This window comes from Prinia subflava, chromosome 3 (assembly GCF_021018805.1).
Source record: "Prinia subflava isolate CZ2003 ecotype Zambia chromosome 3, Cam_Psub_1.2, whole genome shotgun sequence".
In the NCBI taxonomy this organism is placed as follows: domain Eukaryota; kingdom Metazoa; phylum Chordata; class Aves; order Passeriformes; family Cisticolidae; genus Prinia; species Prinia subflava.
The window spans coordinates 40,849,152-40,876,987 of NC_086249.1; the positions used below are offsets into that span (position 1 = coordinate 40,849,152).

General features: G+C 36.2%; 1 protein-coding gene across 2 annotated transcripts in view; it reads left to right on the forward strand.

The window, feature by feature from the left end:
* NBEA (neurobeachin) overlaps window positions 1-27,836 on the forward strand; it is a 458,593-nt gene that overhangs the window by 395,914 nt on the left and 34,843 nt on the right. For both annotated transcript variants that reach the window (XM_063394796.1, XM_063394797.1), the window contains exons 48-49: window positions 3,041-3,193; window positions 13,450-13,617. In XM_063394796.1, coding sequence (XP_063250866.1) covers window positions 3,041-3,193; window positions 13,450-13,617 — 321 coding nt within the window. The remainder of the gene's footprint in view (window positions 1-3,040; window positions 3,194-13,449; window positions 13,618-27,836) is intronic.

The following is a 27,836-nucleotide window of genomic DNA, read 5'->3' on the forward strand; positions in this document are numbered from 1 at the left end:
CTGGGCTCCATCCTTGCTGCCTCACTGTCCTTGTTAATCCTTCTGCTCTCTGCCTCTCCCAGTTTTTGCCTCTCTTAGTGAAATGTGCTCAGGTGCCCTGGGGAAGAGAATATTTGCCCTTCTACCCTCAGCCACTGCCTGCCATTGGCATGAGATAGAAGAGATAGCTTCTTCAATTTGTCACAGCAGAATAAACTGTGTACACGTAAAAACAAAATTTCTGTCATGCTTCTCTAGCTTGGTTGTATTTTCTATTCTTCTAAGTAGCTAAATACATGAACCTTAAGTTCACACATACAGGGTGCCACAGGCTTTCATGCTGGGCCTTTGTTTTAGTCTATTTTAATTCATCCTCTAGGAATGCGAATAGGGTATATTTATCTGATCTATTTTTAAGTGCTGTGGTTTCTTAGCCTAGTAAATAGTGGAGACAGCAAAATTACAAGAGGAATATCAAATGCTATGAAAGAAAACTGAATGGTTAAGGAAAAGTATGGGAAGTATGTATCTGGGAAAGGTCACACGCAACATGGCTCACATTTCAAGAAAAGGACCAATTCATGCTAAATAGTACTCAAATAAGCAACATAATTGTAGGCTGCACTAAAAATAACATTGAAGAGAATGCTGAGACTACAACACAGTGGTTTCATTAATTTTTTTAAATACTATGTTTAGGTTTTTTTCACTTTGACTAAAAAAAAGACCAAAACAACCTACCAGGAGATGTGTAACTGAAATGATTAGGATTCTAGGAAGAGTGTTATTTGAAGAGGATTTAGAAGTCTGGCACTGGTTAATTTCCAGAGCACAGATATAAGACAGTTCAAACTAAACATATACAACACAATAAATCTTATAAAGCAAGTTAATCACATACTTTTGTTTATTCTATTTCTATTTATGTTTTCTGCTATACCAGACAAGGGGAACATTAAATTACCCTGAAAGCAAAGAGCAACAAAGATAAAATTACTAAATAAAAATACCATAAAAAATACTCAGTGACTTAAATCCCTTTGTTTCAAAATACCCCCAGAGCCAAAAGGTTAGTAGAATTCAGTTAAACACTAGATGTGTCTCTGGGTAGCACAAATCTTTCAGGTATGTTAGGTGTAAAAGTCCACAGTTACATGCTATGACATTTAAACCTGAAAAAAGAAATTTAACAAATAACTTTTCTTTAATGAAATCAAAGGACTTGGTTGCTGTGACATCGCAGGCTAGTATGCCACCACACTGAATAAAAAATGATAATAATCGAAACCAGTGGTATGTGCTTCAAGGCTTTTATACAAAGTAGAAACAAACTTTGCTAACTTTTTCCTTAATAAATTCTGTTTCATTTAAATATTGGCTTTAAGATTAACTTTGAGTTTTTGATATTTCTGAGGTCCTTATGATTTTTTCCCTTTTCTAAGCCAATGCTCTTAGTTTGTCACTGATTTGTGTGGTTGCATATGTTGGGTTGTGAGTTCTGAATTAAGGATTTGTTGAAGTCCTGGAAGATTTCTTTATAGTTTTCTCCAACTGAGGATCATTCATTCTTCTTTGGGCTCCATCAGAGAAAACCAAAGGTCTTTCTTTGGAACCTGAGATTTAGTGAATCATGTTTTGGGGGACAGGGGGAAGATTTCTTTTGGAAATACTCTGAATAAATTAGAGGTGTATATAATAAAACTTAAGACAGGTTTTAACTGAATATTTTTTTCTTTTAACATGATAAGATATTCAGGATTTCTCTTATTTTGGCTTTTCTCTAGCTGCTGCTTTATTATGTACTACATCTGATAATTTAATTTTTTTTTTTCTGTTTGGTATTGCAGCTTGTTTCATAATGAGTTATTCAGATTCAGACATGTCTCACTTGGTTAATGTTTTATACTGGTTAGATACTAATTGGATTTGCATTTTGGTCTAACCTATGTTAGTATACTATGATGTAAAAAAGTAATTAAATTGCCTTCCTAAACGTACTTAAAATTGTAATGAATACACTTTTTTTCTCCTTTTTTTAACTTAATAAATTTGAAAAGATGCTTTAACTGCTCTATTCTCTATGGAGTTGCATATCAGATTTAATTAGATAAGTTGGTGTCTGCAGTGGGTTTTTTTTTTTGCTTCGCATGTCTGCAGCCTTTGAAAGGACCACAAAGGGACTCAGATTTCAGGTGCTGTGTCATCATTTTGATCATGTTGCACAACTGAACTCTATAATGCTTTTAACAATGTAATTTGGTGAATTTAATCCATATCTGGATATTAGAGAAGAGATAGTGGGCTTTAAAGCTTTTATGTTTCTATTGCAGTTCAATACTTAATGCTAAAATAACAGGAACAAATAGCAATATTCATTATGTCAAAATGGATTCCTGTTTAGCCGTCCTGGAAATTGGGAAAAACTTCACACCCTAAGTTACCTATAATTTTTTATATGTTTCAGTTATCGATCTTTCACATTTTAAGTATCATGTATATATGTTTGAAGGACATTTTTTGTACTGATATTTTTCCCCTCTGTGTATTCTTGAATTTTTCTTACAGTAGAAAAAGATCATTCACCATCTATTATTTTTCATTACATGGGTAATCAACTTACCACCTTTTCTTATGAAATTAAAGAATTAAAGAAAGTAAGATCAAACGCTGTTTTATCTGCAAATTTTCTGCTTTTACATATTTTTGTTAAATAGTAATAAAAAATCCATTATATTTTCATATTGAAGGCTTAGCATAAATTTTCTTGTACCTGTTATTCTGAAGAGGTCTCCTTTACTCATATACTGTATTGTCTAAAATTGTGCTTTTCATAAAAATAGGTAAGGGAAAAACAAAGTTTGAGTATTTCATTATGCAGAAACATTTGACTGTAAGTCAAAGAAAGCGAGTCACAAAATTTCTTTAAAAAAAGGTGCACAGAAACGTAAACAAAATCAGGAATGCTTTAATATATAGTACAAGAGAACTTTATTCTGGGAGCACCATTCAGCCTCTCTGTTAAATGTAAAGTCTCATTGTGTGTTTTCTCCCTCCCTGCTAGGAGTTAATTCCAGAATTTTACTACCTACCCGAGATGTTTGTCAACAGTAATGGATATAATCTAGGAATCAGGGAAGATGAAATTGTTGTGAATGATGTTGATCTCCCTCCATGGGCCAAGAAGCCTGAAGACTTTGTCCGCATCAACAGGATGGTAAGCTGTACTTTAATTTAGTCTGAGGAGTTCTGTATTTTAGCAAGCTAACCTAGTTCTGTTTTTCATCTCTTTAGAACTAGATTTAGAGAAATAAAATAAAGAAGAAGTGAAGAAGAATTTGTATTCTGTCTTGCTTGACGGAACCCTTTATTTTATAGCAGATTTTCCTTCAATGTGCTTAAATTATGGAAAGTTAAATTCAGTTATTTACTCTCTTATGAAAAAGCATCAGATGCACATGAGCTTGGGAAAACAAGATAGCCTGAAAGATTTATGTCTGTTCCTCCTCACCATCTTCTACATCAAAAAATAAAAGAATGTTATAAATGCTGCTATCTTGAAATCCATCTTGTAGTTGTTATTCACCTGAAGATATGCACTTCCCGTTCATTAGAGATGAACTATGAAATGTGAGCATAACTAAACAACTGCAGTCTGTGAAGAAATTCTGCAAAAGAACTGCTCTGACGTAAATCATCATGAGACCTGCAGAATTTAAGCAGAAAGAACATTTCTGGTGTATATCTTTTTCCTCTAATTTTGATAGACAATTATTTTATTATTGGTAAAGTTGAAATGTGTATGCCTTTAGTAATTTTTAGGAACACCGAGGTATATTCAGATGCTTTGGCCATCAATACTTCAATTTACCATTTTGTTCTGAAAATAGTTCTTCCTTAAAAATGCATATTGCTTGTCTTAAAAATTCGGGACTGTGATTTCAGTAAGCTGTGTGTTTCCATAGAGTTGCAGAACTATTCAGTTTATGCATTATTCCAAATAGTGCTTTTGTGGTAGCATTGCAAATCTATCTGTGTTGATTTGTTGGGGGTTTTTTTTCTGATCAGTTTAGTAATTTAATTTTAAGAAATATCTCTTTAAAAGAATCGTTTTTTGGGACTTCATGGAGAAAAATAGCTCTATGAAGTTTGAAAGAATAGAAGAATATTATAAAAACAAACCTATTCATAGATGTAGATGATTTAGAAGCGTCCTCCATTTAGAAGAATAAGTGGTTTGACATATGTAGAACAGTCTCCTAAGGAAGCAATAGCAACCTCATCACTTGAGACATTTGAAATGTACTACACAAACCAGGAGAAAATTATTCTGTCATTGACAGATTAGTCTGTCATTGACCGGAGGAAGCTGAATGTTTCATGGCTGATTTTTCTTACACCGCACATATTGGAAAATTCTTTTTAAAAACAAGGAATTGTCACAGCTGATGAAAATAAATTCAAGTGCAATTTTACTAGAAAAGAAGAAGGTGTACTGAAAGGATCACTGGAGTCCATTCGAATTCTCGAGTGTGGGATGTGCAATCACAGGTTGGTGTCTCTGGAGTGCCCGTGTTGCTGCTCAGAGCCCTTTTTTGGGTTGTGGTTGTGGCTAAACCCAAACTGAGCCCAGGCATAAGCACACTAAAGTTGACCTAGAGGTTTAGTTTTGACACCTGAAAGAACAGAAGTGTGAGTCCTTGGTGAAAATGGAGAAGCAAGCTGCCACCTATTGGGAGATATAATGCAAGATGCATATTAAGGACTCCCATTCTTAAATTTTGTAAAGCATCTTCTTTTTTGTCTTAAATTGCATTTTATTGATATTTTCTTTCCACAATGTTTTAATTATTACTAGGAGGATCAAAGGTACTGTGTGATAAGAGATCACCTGAAAAAAAAGCTTTCATTTATTTAATTGGCCTTGTGCAATTCCTGCTTTTAGAAAATAGCATAGCAGGTCCCCACAGAAAAGTTTTGTGCAGTTGCAGAAAGCAGCTGCTTATGCAAATTTAGAGTATAGCATTTGGACCTCCTTAGGGCTACAGGACTTGATAGAGAGGTAATGACTGGTTCCACATGTGTGTAAGTATGTGACTGCCAGGAGACAGACAAACTGATGTTAAGACTAGAGTAGTATCATAATTACAGTACATAATTGAGAACTTTGCAGATTCTAAAATCACAAACTATCACTCATTTGTATCAGACCCTTCCTCTACTGTTTTCTAGCCCTTTTCTCACAGACGTGAGCGTTATGCCATTCTTGTGCAGTTTTGCCAGGAGGCAGTTTCTGCATGGCCTTTATCACCCCATCACCTAATTTTAGCAAGAGCATGATCAGTAGCTAAAATTCATCTCTACACAGATACATTCTACCTTCAAATGAGCAGTCAGGAAGCTTGTAAATGACAATAAAGTTAAGAAATGCCTACAAAACAGGAGAAAGAGGGATAGGTTTATTTGAATTAGATGCACAAAACAGACTGAAAATCACCTTGGGAGGAAAAAATTGAAGATTATAAGAAGCAGAAGTCTGGAAACAGAAACAGTGCCAAAAATAGAGCAGTAGCAAGGTAGGGGTGACAATGAACAGCAATTAGATTAAATAAATTCTATAATTCTATATCCACCAGAAATAAGTGTATTTTGATGCCATCTATTGAGAATCATTACATCACAGAGGATGTAAAGAGTTGTACCTATCTATGGTCCTTTTGAGACTGCACCTGGAATATTGGATTCACTTCTGGGTGCCTAGAAAATGGAAGCATTCACATTTGGATGGAGTTCAGAGGATAAAAGCAAAGTGAATAACTTTGGGAGTTTAAAGAGCATGATATATGCATAGTATTTTACAAAGCTTATTATGAAGAGCAAGTAGCTAAAGAAGGATAATCCTTTTCATGAAATGCAGATAGTATTTGTAGTAAGAAGTAATGGAATTACATTTTGAAAATGTAGTAATTTGAATGTGTAATAATTTTTCAGAAAAACTTCCTCATGTAGGGGATTTTATTAACACACACAACAAACTGCCAGTACCCTGTCTTTTGGGTCACTAGAATGAAACTGGTCAAAGGAACAAATACAAAGGGATTGGAAAGTTTGACATTCCCTACCTAATGTCTGATTCCATTATTTGAACTGGCCAGCAGATGTATTATTCAGTTAGGTCATCCCCAGGCCAGGCTTTGGCTGTTATACAAGAATCTATCTTGTGGAAAAAAACACAGCCCGGGTGTGATGCTGACGTGTAAAACACAGCAAGCTTGTGCAAGCCTGGAATTTCTACTGCAGCTTAGGAAAGCAAGTAGAGAATATTTTTTACAGAAAACTAAGGAATATTTTAAATAAGGGTTATCTTGATCCCTTATCTAATAAAATCAGCAATGTTAATTTCATTTCAGTGATAAGAATCCTATGTGGTAGTGCATAATATACAAAGGGATATATTTTTCCCTAGCTGAAGCTGTTTTCTTCTGTTTGTGGGGTTTTTTTGTGCTTTCTGCAGGCATATATTATGTGTAATTTTATGTGGGAGTAAATACAAATCCAGATATACTACTTACACATCTACAAATGTAAACATTTTCTTTAAATAACAGCAAGAATTCCATCATTTCATCCTGATACTTACCAAAGAAAACACAGAACAGGCTAGGAAACATCACAGAGACAGTGTCATAAATCAGCACAATTTAACCAACTGGTTAACAAGCTTTACTAAAATTCTGTGCAAAGGAATTAATAGCAGGCAGGGATTTGGTTTTGCATCATTTGATTGTTCAGCTGGTTGTTTTGCACTTCAATCTAAACATGGAAGTAGATGTTTTTCCATCAAAAGACATTCCCTTAAACTTGTGAAAATCAGACTTATTATAAAGACTGGAAAAGACAATTAATTTACTTTTAAGACCTATTAGAGTATCTCCAGCATTTGATGCATACATCAGGGATTGTTGTAGCAGTTTTATTTATCCATACAACGCTAGACTGATTACTATGGAGTTACTCATGAAACATTAATAAAGCACTATGTTCAATGCTAACATGATTAGGGTCTGACCTCAGCAACGGTACAAAGGACAGAGGCAGAAAGTGTCTCTGATAACATTACCCTAATGCTGGGCTCATCAATCATAATCTCCCAGTTTACCAGAAAAAAAAAAAATCCACGCATAAAACCTTCCACAGATGTGCATCTGTAGTCCTACTCAGCCTCTCAGTCCCCACAGACTCAGAGCAGTCCAAGAGCCAGAAATAGAACAGACTCAGTCAGTAAGTCAAGCATGTTAAATCGAGGCAGGGAATACCACTGTGAAACACTGAAGCACGGCTTTTACAATAAGCATTCTTTAGTTTTGAAACAAAAGATGCAAGATGTGTAATTCAAAGTTAATTATAATGATATTTTAATTGTGGCTTATGCACATATTAAATTACAAATTGCAGTGCTGAGTAAAATGTATTCACTATAAATTATATTTTTGAGAGACTAAATGATGTCTTGTTTTTGTTATACATATTTTGTTCCTATTACATAACTGTTACTAAGATTGAATTTTCTTTCTGTCTCTGAAATGATTTATTTGCACTCCTCTGCTGCCAATTGCATTTTTGTACCATTCCCTGGCTATTCAGAAGCATGCAAAGTATTTCATAATTAAAAAGCTTCTTGAATGGTCATTAGAAATATCTAGTATGAAATCTCTCTGCTATGAGAATCTGGAAGATCTTTTCCTCTTCCCCATTCAGCAGCAGCTGACATTTCTTCTTATCTAGATAAGCAGTAGATAAGACTTGATATTGCTTCCTCAAAAGTAGCTTTGATTTTATTTTGTCTATTTTTGTATTGCCAAGGTTATGCAATTAAAACTTATTCAGGCAAAAGGGGTTTCAATCTACTTCAGATTTTTCAATCACTTTTAGCAGTGATTTTTTTTTTTACCTTGCTCTACTGCTGAAGAATCTTATTTATATCATGAAGGATCAGTTTCTCTGCAGAAATCCCTGAATAACCCAAATCTGTATAATGTAATTCTGTGTCACTTCTATTAAAATATTATTTTGCCTAAAAGAAAATAATGAATCTCTGATAGCAGTATTGCCTGAAATACTTTATGAGGAAAAAGATCAAAGATTTCACTTTGATAGTCAGTGCAAGGAATAGTAACTGAGGAAGAGAAATATTTGGTGGAGAGAATCTGCAATGGCTGCAAAGGAGCATGGATATGAGGGGAGAGGAGAGAAACCCAGCTCACAGGCTGATATGGCTGATGATCTTTTTAGCAGATGTATAAAACCAAACTGAGATTATAAGAAAATATTTTTAAATATATTACATATAATTTAATAGCAAGATGGAAAGCTTTTTGGAGAGACAGACAGTCTATGGATATGGAGGGCAAGGCAACAAGGCAGGAACTGCAGAAAGAGAAGGTGCAACCATGGTCCAGACAAGTGGCAGCATCAGTGATTTCCACCTTTCTGATGACAAAAAAATGCAGATAGCATATTTATAAATCCAGAACTTCTGATATTTTACACAGCACATAGTCTGTATTACAATAAAAACCACTGCCTCCTACTGACACGCCTCTGAAAAACACTTTTAACATTGAATTAGAAGGAGCAAAGGGGAAAGTGTGCAGCATTCATACAGGTCAGAAAAGAGCTATAGTAAGAAGTAATTTGGTTTATAATAACGGTATTTAGTTTTAACATGAACTTACTAATACCTCTTTCTATTTTACAACACCTACAAGTCATGTTTTCAGCCTGTGGAGCATGTGTGCATACACTTGCCTGCAAACATGCAAAACTCACAAAATATGTATACACTAGAGGTATAACAATGCTTGCAATTTACCTGTTAGCAATAGAAGTCACTGCACTGGAAACAATAACATGGTAAACACCTTCCTAAAACAAAACCCATGAAAAATCTTGACTGGAACGCTGCTATTTGAAAATGAAGCCCTAATAACAGTTCAAACAAGTTCATTTTGGGAGTGTTTGAATAAAACTCTGTTTCATGTTCATTTTAGTTATGATCAATAAAAAGGTGGTCTTGATTCATTTCTGTTTAACTTTGAGAACCTTTAAAAGCCATATTACATAATTATATAAACATTACATCATTATATAAGTAATTTTTTTCTTTTTAAAAAAGTTTTCTATAGTTCATATTAAAAAATGCTCATAAAATTAAAACCCTCAAAATAATTTAAATACAAAGTGCTGATTTTTATGGCCATCACCAGCCTATTTTAAGGATATTATTGTTGTCTTTTTCTGTATGTTTTGCCTCCTGTACCTAAAAATTATGTTTTATACAGAAAATTCCCTCACCCTATTCACTACTGAGCATTGCATATTCTTGAGAAACCAGACGATGCACGCTGACTGTGAACAGCTCATAAATTTTCAGGAGGCACTTACATGGAGGGAGAGTAGCCTGTGCATTAAAGCAAATTAGGGAGGGGATTCTGCAAATATCACATGAGTAGTGTTGCAGAAGTATTTGGAAGAAACTCCAGCAAACCAGACCAAATCAGACCTGATACAAGAAGCTTTCCCCTGACTAAAATAAATCCAGATTACAAAGCCTTGACCCACTGAGGGCAAGGTGGGACTTTGTAGCAAAACTTTCCTGTTTTTCATGCCTGGTGCCATGTCCCACAGGATGCCTCGACTGGGAGGCCCTGAACATCACGCACTGCCTGTTTCAGCCTGCAGCTGGAGGCTGTGCAATGCTAAGGCCCATGAGGAAACATTCTTCTTCACAGCTCTGGCTCCTCTCTCCACCTTCTAATCTTTCCCTAAATTCTGCACCACGCCAGTGTTACACCCCGCAGCTTCCACTCTTCTGAAATATATAGTTCAAAATAATTATATTCCCTTGCTATAAATTTCCTCAAAGTTTCTGCAAGAAACTAAGGTTCTTCCCCAAGGAATTAAGGACCGTTATACATGTAAACATAGTACAATAAACATGTTTAAATAATTGGAGACAAAGACATGATATGCAGCTGTTAAAAGTAGTTCATTTAATAAGTTATTAAGTAACTATTAATCCATGTGAAAGGGAAGTTCTCCAAAACTGCCAGGGTCAGTAGGACCTTCTCTAGAATAAAAAGCTGCTGAATAAGAGCTGGTCATGCAAGTGGAAACTGCCTTGGGGAAATATGTGTTCAACTCTCTTAACTCTTCTAACTTGAAAGGTCAAAAAAAGTGCAATCCCCCTCAGGAGCAAGACTGACAAACTGGTAACAATGGACTCAAGGTATTTTTACCTTAGTCATCAATGCCAACCTCTCTTCTCACACCTCTTGAGTGACTGGACTGCAAAATGGGGACTCAGGGAGCAAAGTCCCTCCCATTTTAAGAGAAGATCAAGTTTGTGGCCACCTGAGGAACCTGAATGTGCACCTATGGCACCTGATGAGTTGCATCCCAGAATCCTGAGGGAATCAGCTGTTCTAGTAATCAAGCCACTCTCCATGAAATGTTATGGCAGTTAGGAGAAGTCCCTGGTGACTGGAAAAAGGACAACATTGCTCTCAGTTTTAAAAAGGGTTTTAAGGAGGACCCTGGGAACTACTGATTGCTTCACCTCTGTGCCTGGGAAGGCCATGGAACAGATCCTCCTAGAAGCTGTGCTAAGGCACAGGGAGGACAGGGAGGTGATCTGAAGCACCAGCACGATTTCACCAAGGGAAATTCCTTCCTGACCAACCAAGTGGCCTCCTATGATGGGATGACTGCGTCAGTGGACAAGGGAAGAGTTGCAGGTGTCATCTGTCTGGAGTTGTGTAAGGCTTTTGACACTGTCCTTCTCTCTAAATTGGTGAGAGATGGATTTGATGGGTGGACTGTTCAGTGGATAAGGAATTGATTGGACAGTTGCACCAGCTCAGTGTCCACATAGACATCAGTGGCAAGTGATGGTCTGTACTGGGACCAGTAGCATTTAATATCTTCAACAATGGCACTGACTGAAGGATTGAGTGCACTCTCAGCAGATTTGCAGATGGTGCCAATCTTAGTGGTGTGGTTGACACACCTGAGGGCTGGGATATCATCCAGAGGGACCAGAACAAGTATGAGAAGTGGCCTGTGGGAATCTCGTGAGGTTCAACAAGTCCAAGTATAAGGTGCTGCACCTGTGTTGGAGCAACCCCCAGAATTCACACAGGCTGGGGGATGAACAGATGGAGAGCAGCCCTGCCAATAAGGACATGGGGATGCTGGTGAATAAAGTCTGCCTGCAGGTTGGAAGGCCAGCCTCATCCTGGGCTGCATTAGAAGCAGCATGAGCAGCAGGCTGAGGGAGGTGCTTCTGCCCTTCTGCTCTGCTCTGGAGAGACACCACCTGGAGTGCTGCATCCAGCTCTGGGGTCCTTAGGAAGGACATGGACCTGCTAGAGTGGGTCCACAGGAGGGTCACAAAGATGATTGGGGTCTAGATTATCTGTCCTATGAAGACAGGCTGAGAGAGCTGGGATTGTCCTGCCTTGAGAAGAGAAGACTCTAGGTATACCTTACTGTTACCTTTCAGTACTTAAAGGGGCCTATGAGAAAGATGGAGACAAACATTTTAGCAGAACTTGTTGACATATGGCAGCAGGTAATGGCTTTAAATGAAAAGGAGATAGATCAGACAAGATATAAGGAAGATTTTTTTTATAGTCGGGATGGTCAAACACTGGACCAGTTTGCCTGGAGATGTGATGAATGTCTTCTCTCTGGAACATTCAAGGTCAGGCAGGACAAGGCTCTGAGTAACCTGAAACAGTTGAAGATATCCCTGTTCATTGTAGTGGGGTTAGACTAAATGTCCTTTTAAGGTCCCTTCCACCTCAAACTGTCCAATGGTTCCATGTTTTTGTGATTCTAACACCAGTGAGGATGATAGATGAGAAAAATGTGAAATATGCTCATTTAAACCAAGCACTGATTTTTTCCAAATGTACTGTCTGACCTTTGAGTAAACAGAAGTTCTGCTGTTTTCCTGAAATGCTCTTAATATTCTAGAAATAAAAATGCTAATTTTGACAAGAGAAATGCCTAACAATTTTTTTGTTAATTACATGTTAATAAATAAATAATACATATCAAAAGAAGCTTTAAATAGAGCTCAGATGCTCAAGAGAACTCTTAGGCTGATTGCTGTAAATTGATTTAAGGTGCTAGAAAGATAATTGGCTTTAAATTCTTAAAAAACTTTATTACATACAAAAGGAACATGAAAAATGGAGCATTTAAAAGTAAGGAAGTGCTTTATTGATTGTTGCTGTGGCATACTTTATTTTATCCTTGCATGCTAGCATCCTGCACTCTAACTGAGATAAAAGTCCAATGGAAAAGATTATATGGAATGATGTAGTTGCTGACTGTAACATGTTGTATGTGCACAGTACAATATAATTAAGGATGTGGCATTTTTAAATTATTTGTTGGGAGGCATGCTTTGAAACGAAATATTATTAGTTTAATAATATGTAGTATTAAGCAGTTAATGATATTTTAATAATATTGCATTATGCATGTGGCCTATGGCTTCTGATTTTGAAAAGGAAACAACAAAATTTTGTATGATTGTCTGCAATATCTCTTTATAGCTTTTTATGGTAGGCTGAACTTAAGCCCTTGAAAACTGAGCTATGTGTCAGCTCTTAAGCCTGAGCCTTCCCATCCATTTTCATCAGAGATAATAGTCACTGGTTTTGACAGAAAAGGGTCCAGTTTTCCTCTAAAGCACAGAGAGTACCTGTTCCATGAGGAGCATTACAGGGAAAATCTCTGAGGAATGGTTACATGATGAACCAGGAATGGTTTGCCTTGTCTGAGGCTGTTCCTACTTGTGGGGTGGTGAAGAGGGGGCTGCTGGCAGTAAACAGGGCATGGCATGGTACTACAGTGCCTGATTAGTTCTGAAGCAGCCTCCTTTTGATGTAAATGAACAAAATCAATAATCTTTCCCCAAAGCTTATCAGCATCTAAAATCTGAAATTTTCTAAGAAAGACATGAAGCTCTGTCCTAGCTGGGAAGTGTTTGTGCTGTGTAGTGGCACTGTGATAAAAATAATGGAGGAATTTCCATTTTAGATTTAAAACTAATTATACTTAGTTTGAAAATGAGTTACAAGACTGCTTTTTTTGAAAAAAAAAAGCTGTTTCCCATTTCAATCTTTTCCTTTTTTTGACAAATTACCTTCGTACTGGGAAAGCCCAGAAATTATTAAGATACTTGCAGCTAGGAGAAACTCAGTAGCGGAGAAGAAAATTAGCATGATATAAAGGTGAAGAAAAAAGAGAATATCTTTTTACTGCTTCTCTCAATTGAATAAGTTAAATTTTTCATATGTTTGAAAGATTTCAAATATATCAAATAGTCTTGAAGAGAAAATGTAGTGATGCCCCACTATGTATCCTCAGTTACTTGCTAATCCTGAATTTCACTTGCAGGCCCTGGAAAGTGAGTTTGTATCATGTCAGCTTCATCAGTGGATTGACCTTATATTTGGCTACAAGCAGCGAGGACCAGAAGCTGTGCGTGCGCTCAACGTTTTCCACTACCTAACGTATGAAGGCTCTGTGAACCTGGACAGTATCACTGACCCTGTCCTCAGGGAGGTAGGTGTTCACTGTCATTTCATGCTAAAAACTGCTGTCATCTCACAAGAAATGGTGCTTTTTCCATCTTTCACTGCTGGAGAAAATGGATGTGTTTGACTTGATTCAGAATTTAGGCCCCAGGTGATTTCAGAAGCAAGTATGGATAAACTAGCAATAAAACAAATGAACCTAATAGATCTAACATTCAGTTATGGTCTAGTGCCTAGGCTGGGTACGGGTATAAAGTCTCTAAAGATCTCACCACATCTTGATTTCTAAATAGAGTAATTTATTCATACAAAAGCACATATCTGAAGGCAGAGAGTTCTAAGAGCGGCCTTATTCTACAACCAGTTACAAACCTAGGCAAAGAAAGTCTGAACAAGACAATAACTAAAGCATAGAAATCTTAACACATACAACTCAAATGAGACAGCGAACAAAGCACAAGATTCCTAACAAACAGAGCTCTAACAATTCATAGCCTCAGGGTAAAGCAACCTCTTATTACTGTCTGCATTTTCAATCGCTGGGATCACACTAACAGAGAGGAATCGATCACAAGTTTCAGACAGGGATTTCAGCCACAGGGATCGTAATAACAAAAGGGACCCCGAAATTCCAAACCCACACAGAGCCCTCGGCCACAGGGACGCGAACGCAACGGGAAATCCCGAACCGCACAGAGCTCCCGTCCGGGGGATCGCGAGGGCAGTGGGGGCCCGAGCCACGCAGGGTTCCCGAGGGCAGTGGGGGCCCGAGCCAAACAGGGTTCCCGTCCGGGGGACCGCGAGGGCAGATGGAGGGTCCGAGCCGTGCAGGGTTCCCGTCCGCGGGATCGCGAGGACAGTGGGGCCCCGGGGTCCCTCCCCACACAGAGTCCCCGACTGTCCCAACCAGCGCACCAATAGCAAGTGCTGCAGGGGAAAAGGGGGGACCCCGGGGCCCAGGTCCCTTAGAGCGGGGACCGCGATGTATAATACCTTAAAATCCCATCTCGGCTCCCTGTCAAGGATCGTTCCTCAGGTTGCAGAGAGTGGAGGTTGGATCGATGGATCGAATTGATCAATCAATCGATGCCTCCACCTCCAACCCTGAGGCTTTTTATCCAAAATTGCAAAATGCATATTCATATTTTTTATCTACACACTAACCAATCTAGGTACAATTCTAAAGTTCGTAAAACTACGAAAATCAGCGTCAAAACCTACGCACATAGCATATCTATTAACGTAAAACTCTATCTTACTAGCATAAGGTTCTACCTTGTTGTACATAAAACTCATACTAAAAATTATAAACAGTACCCTACTCTATTTTTGTTATGTCTATACTCTATCACTAAGCCTGAAGCTGTGTCCTTCTACACTGAACTAGGACTTAGGGCATGCAAAGCTTAAAGCTAAGGGTTAGATTTCTACTTTATGCATTTAAAGCTTTTATATATTCTAATTTTTCTAAAAGCTTTAATTCTATCTCTGTACTTTTCACTCTCTGTGGAGGATCCATGGAAACATGGACTCCGACAGTCTAGGAAATTATAATGCAATGTATATTCTTTAATATACTGTCTACTACGTTTTATAATTTACTTGTATTAAGTTCACTTAATAGAACTGAAAAACTGGAAAAAACCTTGCATCATAGTCGTAGAGGAAAAAAACTCTAACCTTTACTGTCAGATGACAGTGAGAATGTGTCTGAGATAGCATGTATTTTCTAGGGTGATTGCAGCTAATATTTAAATTACTTTTAATCACATAAAGTATAATCAAACTCTTACTAAAATAAAAAATGTTTTCTATTTGATTTGCATTCAAGTACTTAAGTTTATATATGTGTATGAATGAAATGTACATATACATTTGCAAATATATGCAAGTGAATGTTTAAATTAATCAGAAATTTTTTTGGAAAAAATGTTCTAGATATCCTGATATGTTTGCTTCCAGTGTCTGTATTTGTTTTCACTGACTAATAATTTTAATGGTGGTTTTCTAGAACCTATTAATTTGCATGATGATTTTCTAGTACCATTCATTTGTTGGCTAAAACAATTGAAATTTGGTGAAAGTGTGAAGAAGCAACAGCTGCTAGATGAGTACTGCTGTGATGAAGCTCTACACACAATCTTCCATTCCCCCAGATAGCTGCCATCTGCTGTATGCAAAACAGTAATAATGTACATTGCCAGGCAATGGGGTTTTGTGTGTTTGTTTGTTTGTTTCCAATCTCGGAGACAGAAACCTACAGATTTCAGAAAGAGGTAGATTCTAGAAAGCATTCATTCAACAAAACTCATTCAACAATGAGTTTTGTCATGGTTTGGGGGTTTTTTTAGCAGTGTATTGGTGGATTCTCTTACTTTTGGTGAATTTTTAGGAGCAGAACTAAAAAATCATCCAGACCCCAGGCTTCCTAGAACTGGATTTTCACTACATGCACTGCAAAGCTTAGATTTTCTAAACAATTACTATTTGCTTAGTTTTAAGACTGGTTAGAATTGCTTTGACTCCCCCCGCCTCAAATATTTAATGTTGACATCTACATAAAAGTTTTCTGGATTTAAATCTTTGAGGATGACAAGAGTCACACTCCTCTAGAGATAAGAAGAAGCATTGCTTTTTAAAGTATAAAACAGGTGTCAAGCACAATGAATACAAGGGATTTGCATGGCTTAGGGTTCTGATCTGCATGGGCAGACTCCTATGTCTTGACTTTTAGGGTCTACTCCCATAGGGCATCTTGTAGGATTGTGGTCTATCTGTCTGTCTGTGCACCTTATCTAACATCTTATGACATGATGAGACTCTTCAGCTCTCCTGGGGCTCTACTTGCATGCATAACTTGTCATCAGAAATTTAAGAAAATTCATGGCGATGTTTTTGTTCACTCACTTGTGCATCTAAGCCGTGTCCTTTAAGTCAATAACATATAAACCTCTTATTAGGCAATTTACACCATGTGAATTTTTAAAAGCACAAGTTAATCTTCATTGCAGCAAGTTAGATTTGTACATAAAATTCATTGTTAGCAATGAGAAGGCAAAATGACCAGGAAAAAAGAAATCCTCCTTTTTTTTTTTTTTTTCTTTTTTTTTAATACATAGATAATAAAGCTATGTGCATCCATTTAAAAATAGTATGCTTTTTCCTCCATAAGATCTTAGGATGGCTGGTTTTTGGTTTGTCATAAGAAAGGTTGAAAAATATGTTTAATTAATTTTTAATCAGAATTTACAGTGTATGTTTAAATCTAGATAGATTTACACCTGCTTTCTGTTTTCCCGGACTCTGTTTATGAAACTAGCTGACATTCTCTGCCCAGTAATAAAGGATTTGACTTGATGATATCATATCTTGATGATACAGAGGACCATGTATTTGATGGTCATGTTTCTGTTACGAGTATATACGATGGGGGTTTTGCTTTTGTGTTGTTGTTCAATTTCTGCTTGTTTGCATTTGTTTGACTTTATTCTGGCTTTTGGTAAATAATCCAGAAAATAAATCAAAAGTAAAAAGATATTTTAAAAGCCTCTGAAGACCCCTTGTAAATATAGAAATTAAGGATAAGAACACTAGCACCTTTAAAATAGTGATAAAAATTGTTTATCATATTTTACAGTGGCAAGTGGTGGTATCTGACATTTTGATTTAGAAAATGCATCTCTCAGTGTCCAAATGCCCTTGATATTTGTTTTGTAAATAAACTAAAATATTGTGGTCCTGTGTCACAGAAGATGGTGAATGTTCTCAATACATGGCTGTAAAATAAGCCAATCAATACACCCTTATTGGCAGCAGCCATTATCAGACCAGTGGGCTCAAGTATGGCCTAACTGTGGCCATAACTAATTTCATATTGAGCTGAGTCCCAGTTGAATCTATCCAGGGAAACAAGTCTCCAAATAAAAAATTACCTCCCATTTATGTGTGAGCTGATTGAAAGACGTAATTTTAAAAGGTGGGGCTCTGTGACCTATTTATGCTATACCTTGGCCCTTTCACTTTCACCCTTTGCTTGAGCACCTCACTTAAGTACTATAAAATATGTTCTTTGCCTTCTATGAAGAACATTAAAGTTGCTTCTGTGGTCATCTATCTACAAAAAAACATTCAACAGTGGAACAACTGATCCCTGCCATTCCTTATATCTTTCTCATATGCTTTGAGAGCTCTCCAAGAAATCTCTACTGATTAACATTGGAAAAATGGCCATCCTGTGTTATTGTTCTTTGTAGATCTATTTAATAGCAAATTTTCCATCTGACTTTCTTTCTTCATTTTCCACATAGAAAGTTCCTACTGATAGAAACCATAATACCTGGGTAGTATTAAGTTTTAGATTACTTCAGTGTATGAAATCACATACATCTGCCCCTGTAATACCTTTTTGGCAACTTAAGACCTGCACTGGACAGGTCAAATTGACTGATTTAATTTCAACATACTCAATTTGATTTTTTCAAACAACTTCGTAATTTCTGATACCATAAAAAATAACTGGTTATGATAATTTACCTCAAGTTGTTATGAGGGCAGCAGGAAAGTCCTGATTTACATGCCCCATGGAATAAAAGTATAAAATTTAATTTCATGGTTTCAATCCTTTATTTTTAGAAAACGGTTAATTCTCCAGTTCTATCAGTTGTAATGCTCTCTTAGTGACATATTGCAAAATGATTTTCATATTGTAATGAGAAGGAAAAAAATGTAACAAAATAAAATAAACATTTTCCAGGCCTGAAATACTTTTTTTTTTTCACTTCAACCTTTTTTAAAGTAAAGGCAGTGAGGTGGAAGCTGAAACTTGAACAGCTTAAGGATATTGATTCATTCTTACTTGACAGGTGGAATAATGGTTGCAGCACTAACCACAGCAATTACAGCATTAAAATGTCAAGAAATTAGAGGTCAGAATAACAGATAATTTTCTTCCTTTTGTCAGATTAAAAATTGACATTCTTTGACAGCACAGGATTTCTGGCTGAGAAAATCATGACAGTTTAACTCATCTTGTACTTGTAAGGCAGTAATTGATAATGAACTTTACCATGACAGTCTTCTCCTGTGGAGAAACATGACAGAACATCCCTGGTACAAAGCCTGTATCTCTTTTTAATATGTAAACAGTAGTTATATTGGACATTAGATGTTATTTGGAATTGTCTTTACTGTTAGTTTACATCATAATCTAAATCTTTTTCCACTAGACAGACCTGGCTGACTTCAGGGAATTGATGCTGAGAATGCAAATACATAAAGAACAGTATAGGAAATATGGTTTATTCATCATGCTTTAATTTTATGGAACCACTACTGTTACTGGTCCACTTCTTTGGTAAAATGTAGTTCCTCCTTTAATTTCTTCCAGAATAACTGTAGATTTTGGGAGCCTCTTTCTTCCCCAGACACTTGGAAATGGAAGCACTCAAAAATCCATTGAGTTGTGCTTTTCTCAAGTTAGGAACTTGTGTGACACCAAGTGTTATGGCTGAAAGGAAACAACACAGCCCTACTGGTCATTTGAAAATGCAATAGATGAGACAAAAATATTTTTATTTATTACTACCTTAACTGAATGTCTTGTAGATGAAACACAAAATAATTAAGTGGACAGCTTAGTGCATAAAAGGCCAATCACATGTAGTAGAGACAATACTGTAGTACTTTGTGGAAAAGGAATATTTGGGGGGGTTTGATTGTTGTGTTGTTTTGGTTTGGTTTTTGTTCTGTTTTGTTTTGTTTTTGATCATAGCCAGATCTGTGTTTATTTCTTTTTTTTTAAACTTTCACCTTGTTTGTGGTTAGAAATATTTTGAAAAATCGCTTCAGCTTTTGGGTTGCATTGGACTTAAGGCTAACTTTTTTTATCCTTCTTGTGTTGAGCAGCAAATCCAGCTTAGCAGTGCAGTACAATGACTTCCATGTGACTGTTGCATCTTCACCATATGCTTTCATCTCCCCAGTCCAGCAGGAATTATTGCAAGGGTGTAGTAAAACAAAGCAGTGTGAACCTGGTGGGCTCAGATATTTTTCCCCAGCACCTGTCAAAATACCTGAGCATACTTGCAACTCACACTGCAAATTGAAAAATGATTAAAATTGCTAGTGTTTGACAGGCAGTTGCTGTGCCCATAAACTAATCCTAGTAGGACAGTTTTTCTGGCAGCTAACAGAGCATATGGCCTATGCAATATTTATTTCTTTGGTGATGACTTGATATTTAGCATATTTAAATAATTTGAAAAGTCATAATGATGTGGTAGTCTTGCAGTGCTTTTCAGCTACCCTCATTTCTGGGTTATATTTTTCCTCTTATATTTTCTTCTGTTATCTCTTTCTTTGATCTGACAGGAATAACAAAGCATCCCTCTGGATCTGCTATAGTGAAATATGCCCACAGGAAGCAGAGTAGATCACATCAGTTTTCACTTCTTTTTTTTTCCTCCTTTCTTTTTTCCCCCTCCTTCCTGAAACACTTTTTGCTACTACAGAGGGCTGACATGATAGGGCTGTCAAGACTCAGCAAGATAGATACATCTTTAACAAAGGGAGCTGGAGTGCTAGCCCTTCCCTGGTGACTGAACCTGGCAAATTTATGAGGAAAAAATTAACACACTATTCTAATAACGCTATATAACACTTCCAAGGTAGCACCAGCCTTGCCTCAAAGTGCTTGTTCTTCCTTTCTCTCAGAGTTATTCTTATTTATTCTGATCTCATTTTTAACTTGTTAAGAACTTTTTCTTCTGGGAGCTGTTTCTTTGATGTGACAAGAATATCAAAACCACCCCTATGGATCTGCTTGATTGAATTGTCCCCACAGCACTGGCCACTTGTATGTTCACTTGTATTTAATTGCCTCCATATAAGGGATGGCCTTTGCTTCCTTTCTAGGAGCAGCCCTGTTTAAGCATGAATATGGATAGTGGTGAAAATTAGTTGGAAACTGCATGTAGTATCAATAACTGCTTTTTTCAAAGTTAAGGAATTCAAGTAAAAGCTGTCATCAAAGTAGAAATTATTTTCTTGTATGCTAAGGGCTCTATTCTTCTCTAAGAAATGTGTATTGCATTCTATTGATTTTTGTCAAGAAATCTACTTCTTCATCCCCAAATAATGTTTTTCTTAGACATATAGAGCAAGGATTTTTTTCCCAAGTTTATACTGATTTGGGGGAAAAACACTTGATTATTCTGTACTATTTTTGGCCTGTGTGTTCTACTGCATTAAGAGATTATCATCAGAATATTGATGGATTTTTTTAATGTTTCACTATGGGAACATGTATGGATATAATATAATAATTTTTATGTCTTTCTGTGAGTTTCAAAGCTCTGTACCATTCTCTAAATGAAAAAGGGAGAGTTTTTATTTGCTGTCACATTGTTATGATAACTCTCAAGAAGCAAAACACAGGGACTTTTTTACCTTTTACCTTACTGAGGGTAAGGTATTTATTTCTGTAGGGATTCCTGCAGAAGACAGAGCATATAGGAAAAGACATCTTAAATCAGAATATGCAATAAGGAATTAATATAAATTGTATGAGGTCAGTTACCACACAGTAATTGCCCGATGTATAGATTTCTACTTGGATATTAGTGTGTACACTTTCATATCTTTGTTGTTTGCAGGAAAGGGCTTTCAGAAGGTGTTTGCTTCAGCATAACCAAAACATTTTAATTATGCATCCATTTTAACTATGAAATTATTTTTTGGGAGGACTTGCCATAAGTAAGACAAGCCATTTATGGCAAGGAGTCAAAAATCATATTCTGATCCATAGGATTCCAATTGAATAACATCCTTCTACCATTGCTTAAAACAATTATCCACAGTTAGATTAATGATTGATCATAATGATATCTCCACTTAATGAATATGTTAGAGATGAGAGATAGTCAGTATTTCCAAGAATCCACAATGTTCTGAATTCATGACCATCCCTGGATCGTGCCGTTACATGTTTACGGGAATTCAGAACCTTTTCAGAATCAAGAAAAGCCATAGTCTCTTAAAATAAAAGAAATGGCATTTGTTTGGGGCATACAGGTGGGATTTCTGTCCAAAATGGCCTATTAGAAGGTTTGGGATTTGTTTGTAATTTATTGTACTTGTGACTAAAATGCTCTTTATCCAGGCAGAGCTAAGCACTGCCACTCAATGAACACCACCAGCTTTACACTGAGCGCTCAAACAGAAGAGCCGATGGTAACTTATTAAGCTGATGAGGCTTGAATCAGCTTGTAGGACTATTTGTTACATATTTCATTCAGATCATTCATTCATCATAGTAATACTGCAGTGAATTTGTAAATAACCCATATTCCAGAAAAATATCTTCTAATGCTTCAACTTACTTGAAGTATTATTTGGAATAAATTGTTCTGCCCATCCTCATCTACATTAGAAATTCCATGTGCAGTTCAAACCCTGGAGTCTTTCCCAAACTGAGTTTAATGTTTTGCCGATATGAAAAGAACATTAACCACAATTGCTCTCTTTTATTGCAGAAATATATAAAATATAGGTCTTGTGCATGAAAATTTCTTCTTTATTGTCTGGGGTTTTTTTTGTTTTTCTCCATATGGATGACAGGTACCAATTATTGATTTATAAAATTAGCAATAAGCATTTTCACATATACCTAAAGTAATATTTTATGCAAGAGAGAGAGATGTGATGAAAATTACTGCAGCCAATTGTAACAGAAATAGCTGGAAGGGGCTTCTTTTTTCCTATTAGCACAGATTTCAGTTGTATTATGCTGTCATTACCTCAGCATAAATTAACCATTATTCAAAACATTTCCCACAGAGTAGTTTATTGGAACAGATATTACTCAGTCTAAGTATCTAGTCATTCCCTTAGAAAGATGCAAAGCTGAGCTTTCTAAATGTTTTAAACATATTGATAATGTGCCTCTTTAATGCCATTTTGAAGCCTGTATAGAGTATATCTATATTATTGTTTTCAATTTATGTCAAGAGCAAAGTGAAGTTTTGAAGAATGCGTTCTGGGAAATAATCCAAACAGAATAATTTCTTTATAAACTAAACCCTGCAAATACTGAGAACATTTATTTTAAATGTAGCAGTATAACCTTGTTCCAAAACTGAAATTCTAATATACACTGAAACCTGATGAATGCTATATGCGACACCTTTCAGTATGTACGTTTCACCTACTTCCACATCAGTTCTTTTTCAGATGTGAGTTTTGAAGGTTTGCCTGTTCTCTGAAATAGATCTTATGGCCTGCAGTGGATAAATTGAACGTTGGCAGATGGCTGGAGCCTCATAATATGTACAATTTGTACTAAAGAGTATGGGCTTTAAAAATCTCAGTGCACCTTCTTAAGCTGGGAACAAGACAGATGATTTGTGATAGAAAGATGAAGCTGAGAGCAAAGAGATAAGTCTACATTTACTTTCTGTTCAGATGAAAAATTAAACCACTAATGTTATATTGACACATTCTTTATTTAATTTTCATTAACAAGAAGAGTTTTTTATTCATATGGTCTAAGATTTCTTTTTTTGTCAAAGCAGAAGTAGAACATGAAGTAGAACATTTTTCATTTTGTATAGTTTTATGTTTATAAAACAAGAACAAAGTACACATATTATATACTTTGGTTTACTGAGCCTGTTCTGCTTTCCTAGCATTAAAAATGTCTTCAGTCATCATGTTTTATTTCAATAATAAACCAGAAGAAAAAACATCACAGCTAAAATGCATTCTTTGATGATTAAGTACCCTTTTCTCTTTTATTACTGCCCAGCTTTCAGAAGGCCTGTTCTGCTGTTTGCTTCCCTGTTTTGCTCATTTTCTTTTGTATTTTCCTGAAGGGGAAGTTCTTAATTGTAAAAACAAGTAGAAATAAAGATGGTGTGTATGTTCTGCATAATGGCTTTCTGAAACGTGTAAGTCATTCTTCTGGCAGCAAAGGGCACTAATTATTTGAGGTATTAATAGCATTTATTTTCCTCAACAATTATATTTTCTAGACTTAATCTTATACCTTCATTTATTTACTTCTACATAAAAGATGTCAGTGTCTCAGCAGTTCAAAAGACTACTTGCTTATCACTATTTGAATTCTTGTCGGCTACTGGCCAAATTGCTGCACTGTCTGAACAGTCGCTAATAGAGCCCCTTGCTTGCAAGTTTTGGTTGAACTTCCTCGGGGCGTGGTATTTTTTATGTGGGTTTACCAAAAATATCTCAGAGAGTTCAGGGAAGAGCATCCTAGTGATGAGAGTATAGAGATGGCTGATTTGGGGACAGGATTTCAAGAGCTTGACAGAAAATAAGAGTCAAAGCAGATGTGTGGTAGAAAGGAGGGAATATGGAGAGCAGCTCATGTCAATGTGTATAGGAGTATTGTTAGGTCTGGTGCCACATTAACTAGCACTTACAGAGTCAAATTCAGATGTGAAAGTTTAGACATAATGGCAGAAATTTCCAAATGTCCATAGGCTATAATTTGACTGTACACATCTCAGAAGAAATATTGTAGGAGCCTCATTAAATGGATCACCTCAAACTAGAATGAGCAAACACTGTGAAAATAGATTTTTAGAAAGAATGTACAGTGTGGGAAGATGGGAAAATTGTGACTTTTTTCATCTGTATCTTTTATTCTGTTATGTTTTGTTATGGTGATAGCTTCAAGCACAACATGAAAACAACTGCTTTGTAAGTAGCTGCATTAATATGTGCCTCCCTTGACTACGTTAACTTCCATTCTATGTCACTGTGCATTTTTTGTTTTAATTCAGTAATATATTTACAAATTTTTAATTTATGAAAAATTAACTGAGAATTTGGTTGGTTTTTTTTAGTTGATACATTATGGATGAAAATTTTTCCAGACAGCCAGGTCATGAGCTCTTCATTGTTCAAGACCCTGTCTGAGTGGTTGATCCTTTGGTGATTTAAGTAGACCAAAGTCACTGGGTTTAAAATTTGTGGTCAGTAGGTGTCCTGAGCATCTACCATGTGTAGATTGCTGTCCAGCAAGCATAGTTTACTACAGGTCCCACAACCAAACCCAGTTGTGTGTAATTGACCCCAAGTCACAAAAATTAAATATTTTCCTAAATACTCATGGTCCTTTTTATATTTCTTGTATTGCCAAATTTGTCAGAAAGTGACACAAAATATGTAGTAGATTTATAGAATAGAATGCAAACATATTTCTATGTCCTAAGAAAAAAGGAGAAGCGTATAGAGGAGGGAAATGTAATTGAAGTGAAAGAAGAGTAAGGAAAAAACTTGAGACTTTTTCTTACAGAAAAGATAAATTCACTTGATGGACAGAAAAACCATGAGGTGGAAGTATTGATGTATTTTTCTTCTTTAAGAAATCATTCCCTCCCAAACTAGGCTTTGCAGAAACTTTACATGCATTTATTGTTTATTTTTTAAAGGTTTAATTGGTATTTTTAGAGGCTCACAAGTTAGCTGTTAAAATAAAAACATAGTCAAAATCATCTGTAAGCATGCACTGTGAAAGCTCTTAGTCACAAAAAAAATTAATTAGAAAAAATGAATGAAGTTTCAAAGTTACGGTAAAAACTCATACTGGTATTACTGTTGTCTTTTTATGAATAGGATGCCTATGCTTAGACAACTCTGTGCTCCTAAAAATAACAATTAAAAACATACAGCTTCTTAAACAAAACAAAAGATGAGGGGAGCTAATAAAAAGAATTAAATCGGAAGAGGTCACAAAAATCTTTTCTATCTGCACAGAGTAAAATTTTGCAGTGTGTAAGAGGCAGTACACTATTTGGATGACATCAACATCTCTGAAAATCATGGGAAACAGCCCAATACTACTTCCTTGGTTTCAATCTCAATGACTCCCCAAGGACTTAACAAGTCTAGGGTGCTTGTATTTGATTCTCATCCTGGTTAGTTTTTCCTTTTTTTCTGGCAGCCGTGTGGGAAGCAGCAAGCCAGGCTCTTTCTGCTTCTGTTACCATTCATGGCTCGAAATAGTTATCCATCTTGGAAGGCAGGGATCCTTCAGAATTATTCAATCCTAGCATTTCCTAAAAAATACCACTGTTTTTTCACTTGCTGCATTGGCCTGTTGAGAACTGTGAGTGGAGGTTAGGCTGACTGCTTCTTCTTTCCAGAGCAGGCTGTGAAATATGGACAAAACTCAGCTCAGTTTTGCTGTTTTGTCCAGACTGCAGTTTGCTTCATGTGTTTTTCTCCAGGAAATCTTCATAAACAGTCGAAGTTCCTTTCTTCTGCCTCAGTGGAGAGGAAAGTAACAAGTGCCTTCTCTCTAAAAGATGTTTAGAGCATCTTTACTCCCAGGATCTAGGGCTTTATTATTGCAGGATTATGAGTGTGTAATATCACTTTCTTCATTTCCACAGAATAACTAGGTTCTGCTTTCAGCTCAACATTCTGGTCAGTATAAATGATCACAGATCAGTGATGTGTGAGTTTAAGATCTTTTAAAAATTATTTTTAAATAATAGAACCAAAAGAAGTATCAAGTTTTGTCCAGAATAAAATGTTGCATATGCTGTAGAGTTTAACTGGACAGGTCAGAGAGAAGCCTCACTGTCTGGAAAGAAATAATAATGAGGGATGAAGGAGAGGAAATGGAATTTCGTGGGAAGGTGAGCATTTACACAACTCCTGTCTTCTTGAGGGAGGGAGCAGGATAAGAAAAATGAACAATAAAGAGAGGAAAAGGACAAAATAGACATTTGGAGCTTCTGTTGAGGAGGAGGAGGAAGAGAAAGAGTTAGAAAGGCAGTCATTGGGAGCCTTACCTGAGGGAATTATCATGGGAACAGAGGGCTCTTGATATGGTGAATGGAGAGAAATTATATTTGTGGCCTTCCCAAAACCTTATGTGATTTTTTAGTCTTGACCTTTGGGACTTACTTTTTGACTAGTGAATTCATTGAGATATTGCGTAGTATAATCTAGTTAGGCATCTCTAAACAAAAAGCAAGGCTTTATTTTATGTACTTTTGACATGTAAAATTTAGCAGACTTCTAAATGCAGCTGATGGTGTATTGAAAAGTACTACTGGCAATTTTTAGCCTGGCACAGCTGGAACTTCAGTCTTTCTGCTGTCACACACTGCCTTTCACATGTGGAAACAATTGTAGTATCCCAGACAGAAGTAGCAGCTTTGTATTTTTTTTAAATGCCTATAAATTTTAGTGACTGCCACTAAAGGATGATAATGACAGTTTTGTTTTCTTTGTTTGTTTTTAATTCTTTCTTTTACTTTATCTTTTGTAGACTTTGAAAATCTGTAGTGGTTCCAGTGAGAAGAGAACCTGTATTTAAAAATTCAGAAGACTTTTTATTTCTTGCTCAAGAAAATATAAAAAATTTATCTGTTCTTTAGAAAAGCCTTGAAACAACAATTCATTATTGGAGGTATTGCACTTAGAATCCTAGGAGGCTTTTAAAAAAGTGATGTGTGTTTCATAAGTTTCCTCTGTTGAAAAAAAAACAACAAACCAACAGACAACCATCCCAAAGATCTAAAAATATGAATTAAGATTTCATCATCCTGCCTTGTATTTCATATGCCAAAGAGAAAAATAAGTTAGTTAAAGGATGACATAATGGAAACACTTTGCTTAAAAGCAAAGACTCCTGAGTTGGAATGACAAGAAATATGTAAAAGCTAAGACTGTAATGGTAGATTTTTTTAAAAAAAAAGAAGACAGAAAGATGCAGGCAAGAATAGCTTCTAAAGGAGTGTAAGTAACAAGAAGAGCTTGAATTTCATTAAACTTTAAACCAGCAACACAAACTCAAGAAGAAAGCAACAGTTTGGGCAGACTGGAACACAATTTTTAGAGTCAGATCTTGCTAAGGCTTAAGAGTGAGGATTTTTCTTAGTAACAAGAGTTATATAATGGGAGTCACATTGAGGAAATGCATCTGGTTTGGTTTGCAAATACAAACTAGGACACATCAGCAATTTTCTATGTTGTAATGCTTTGATTACCATCCTATAAAGGAGTAACACAAAGGCGTAGTATCAAAAGCGAAATTCCATGTTGCAGGTGTACATTTTAGTAATTTGCATTGCAGAATCAAGATGTCAAAGAGAAGTTTGTTCTGTAGACCTAAACACCAGATGGGACAGATCATCCAGACTGGCCTCTCACCCAGCAAATCACACAGAGCTTTTGCCCATTTAGCCTTTTGAATCTGCCCATCAGGGTTGG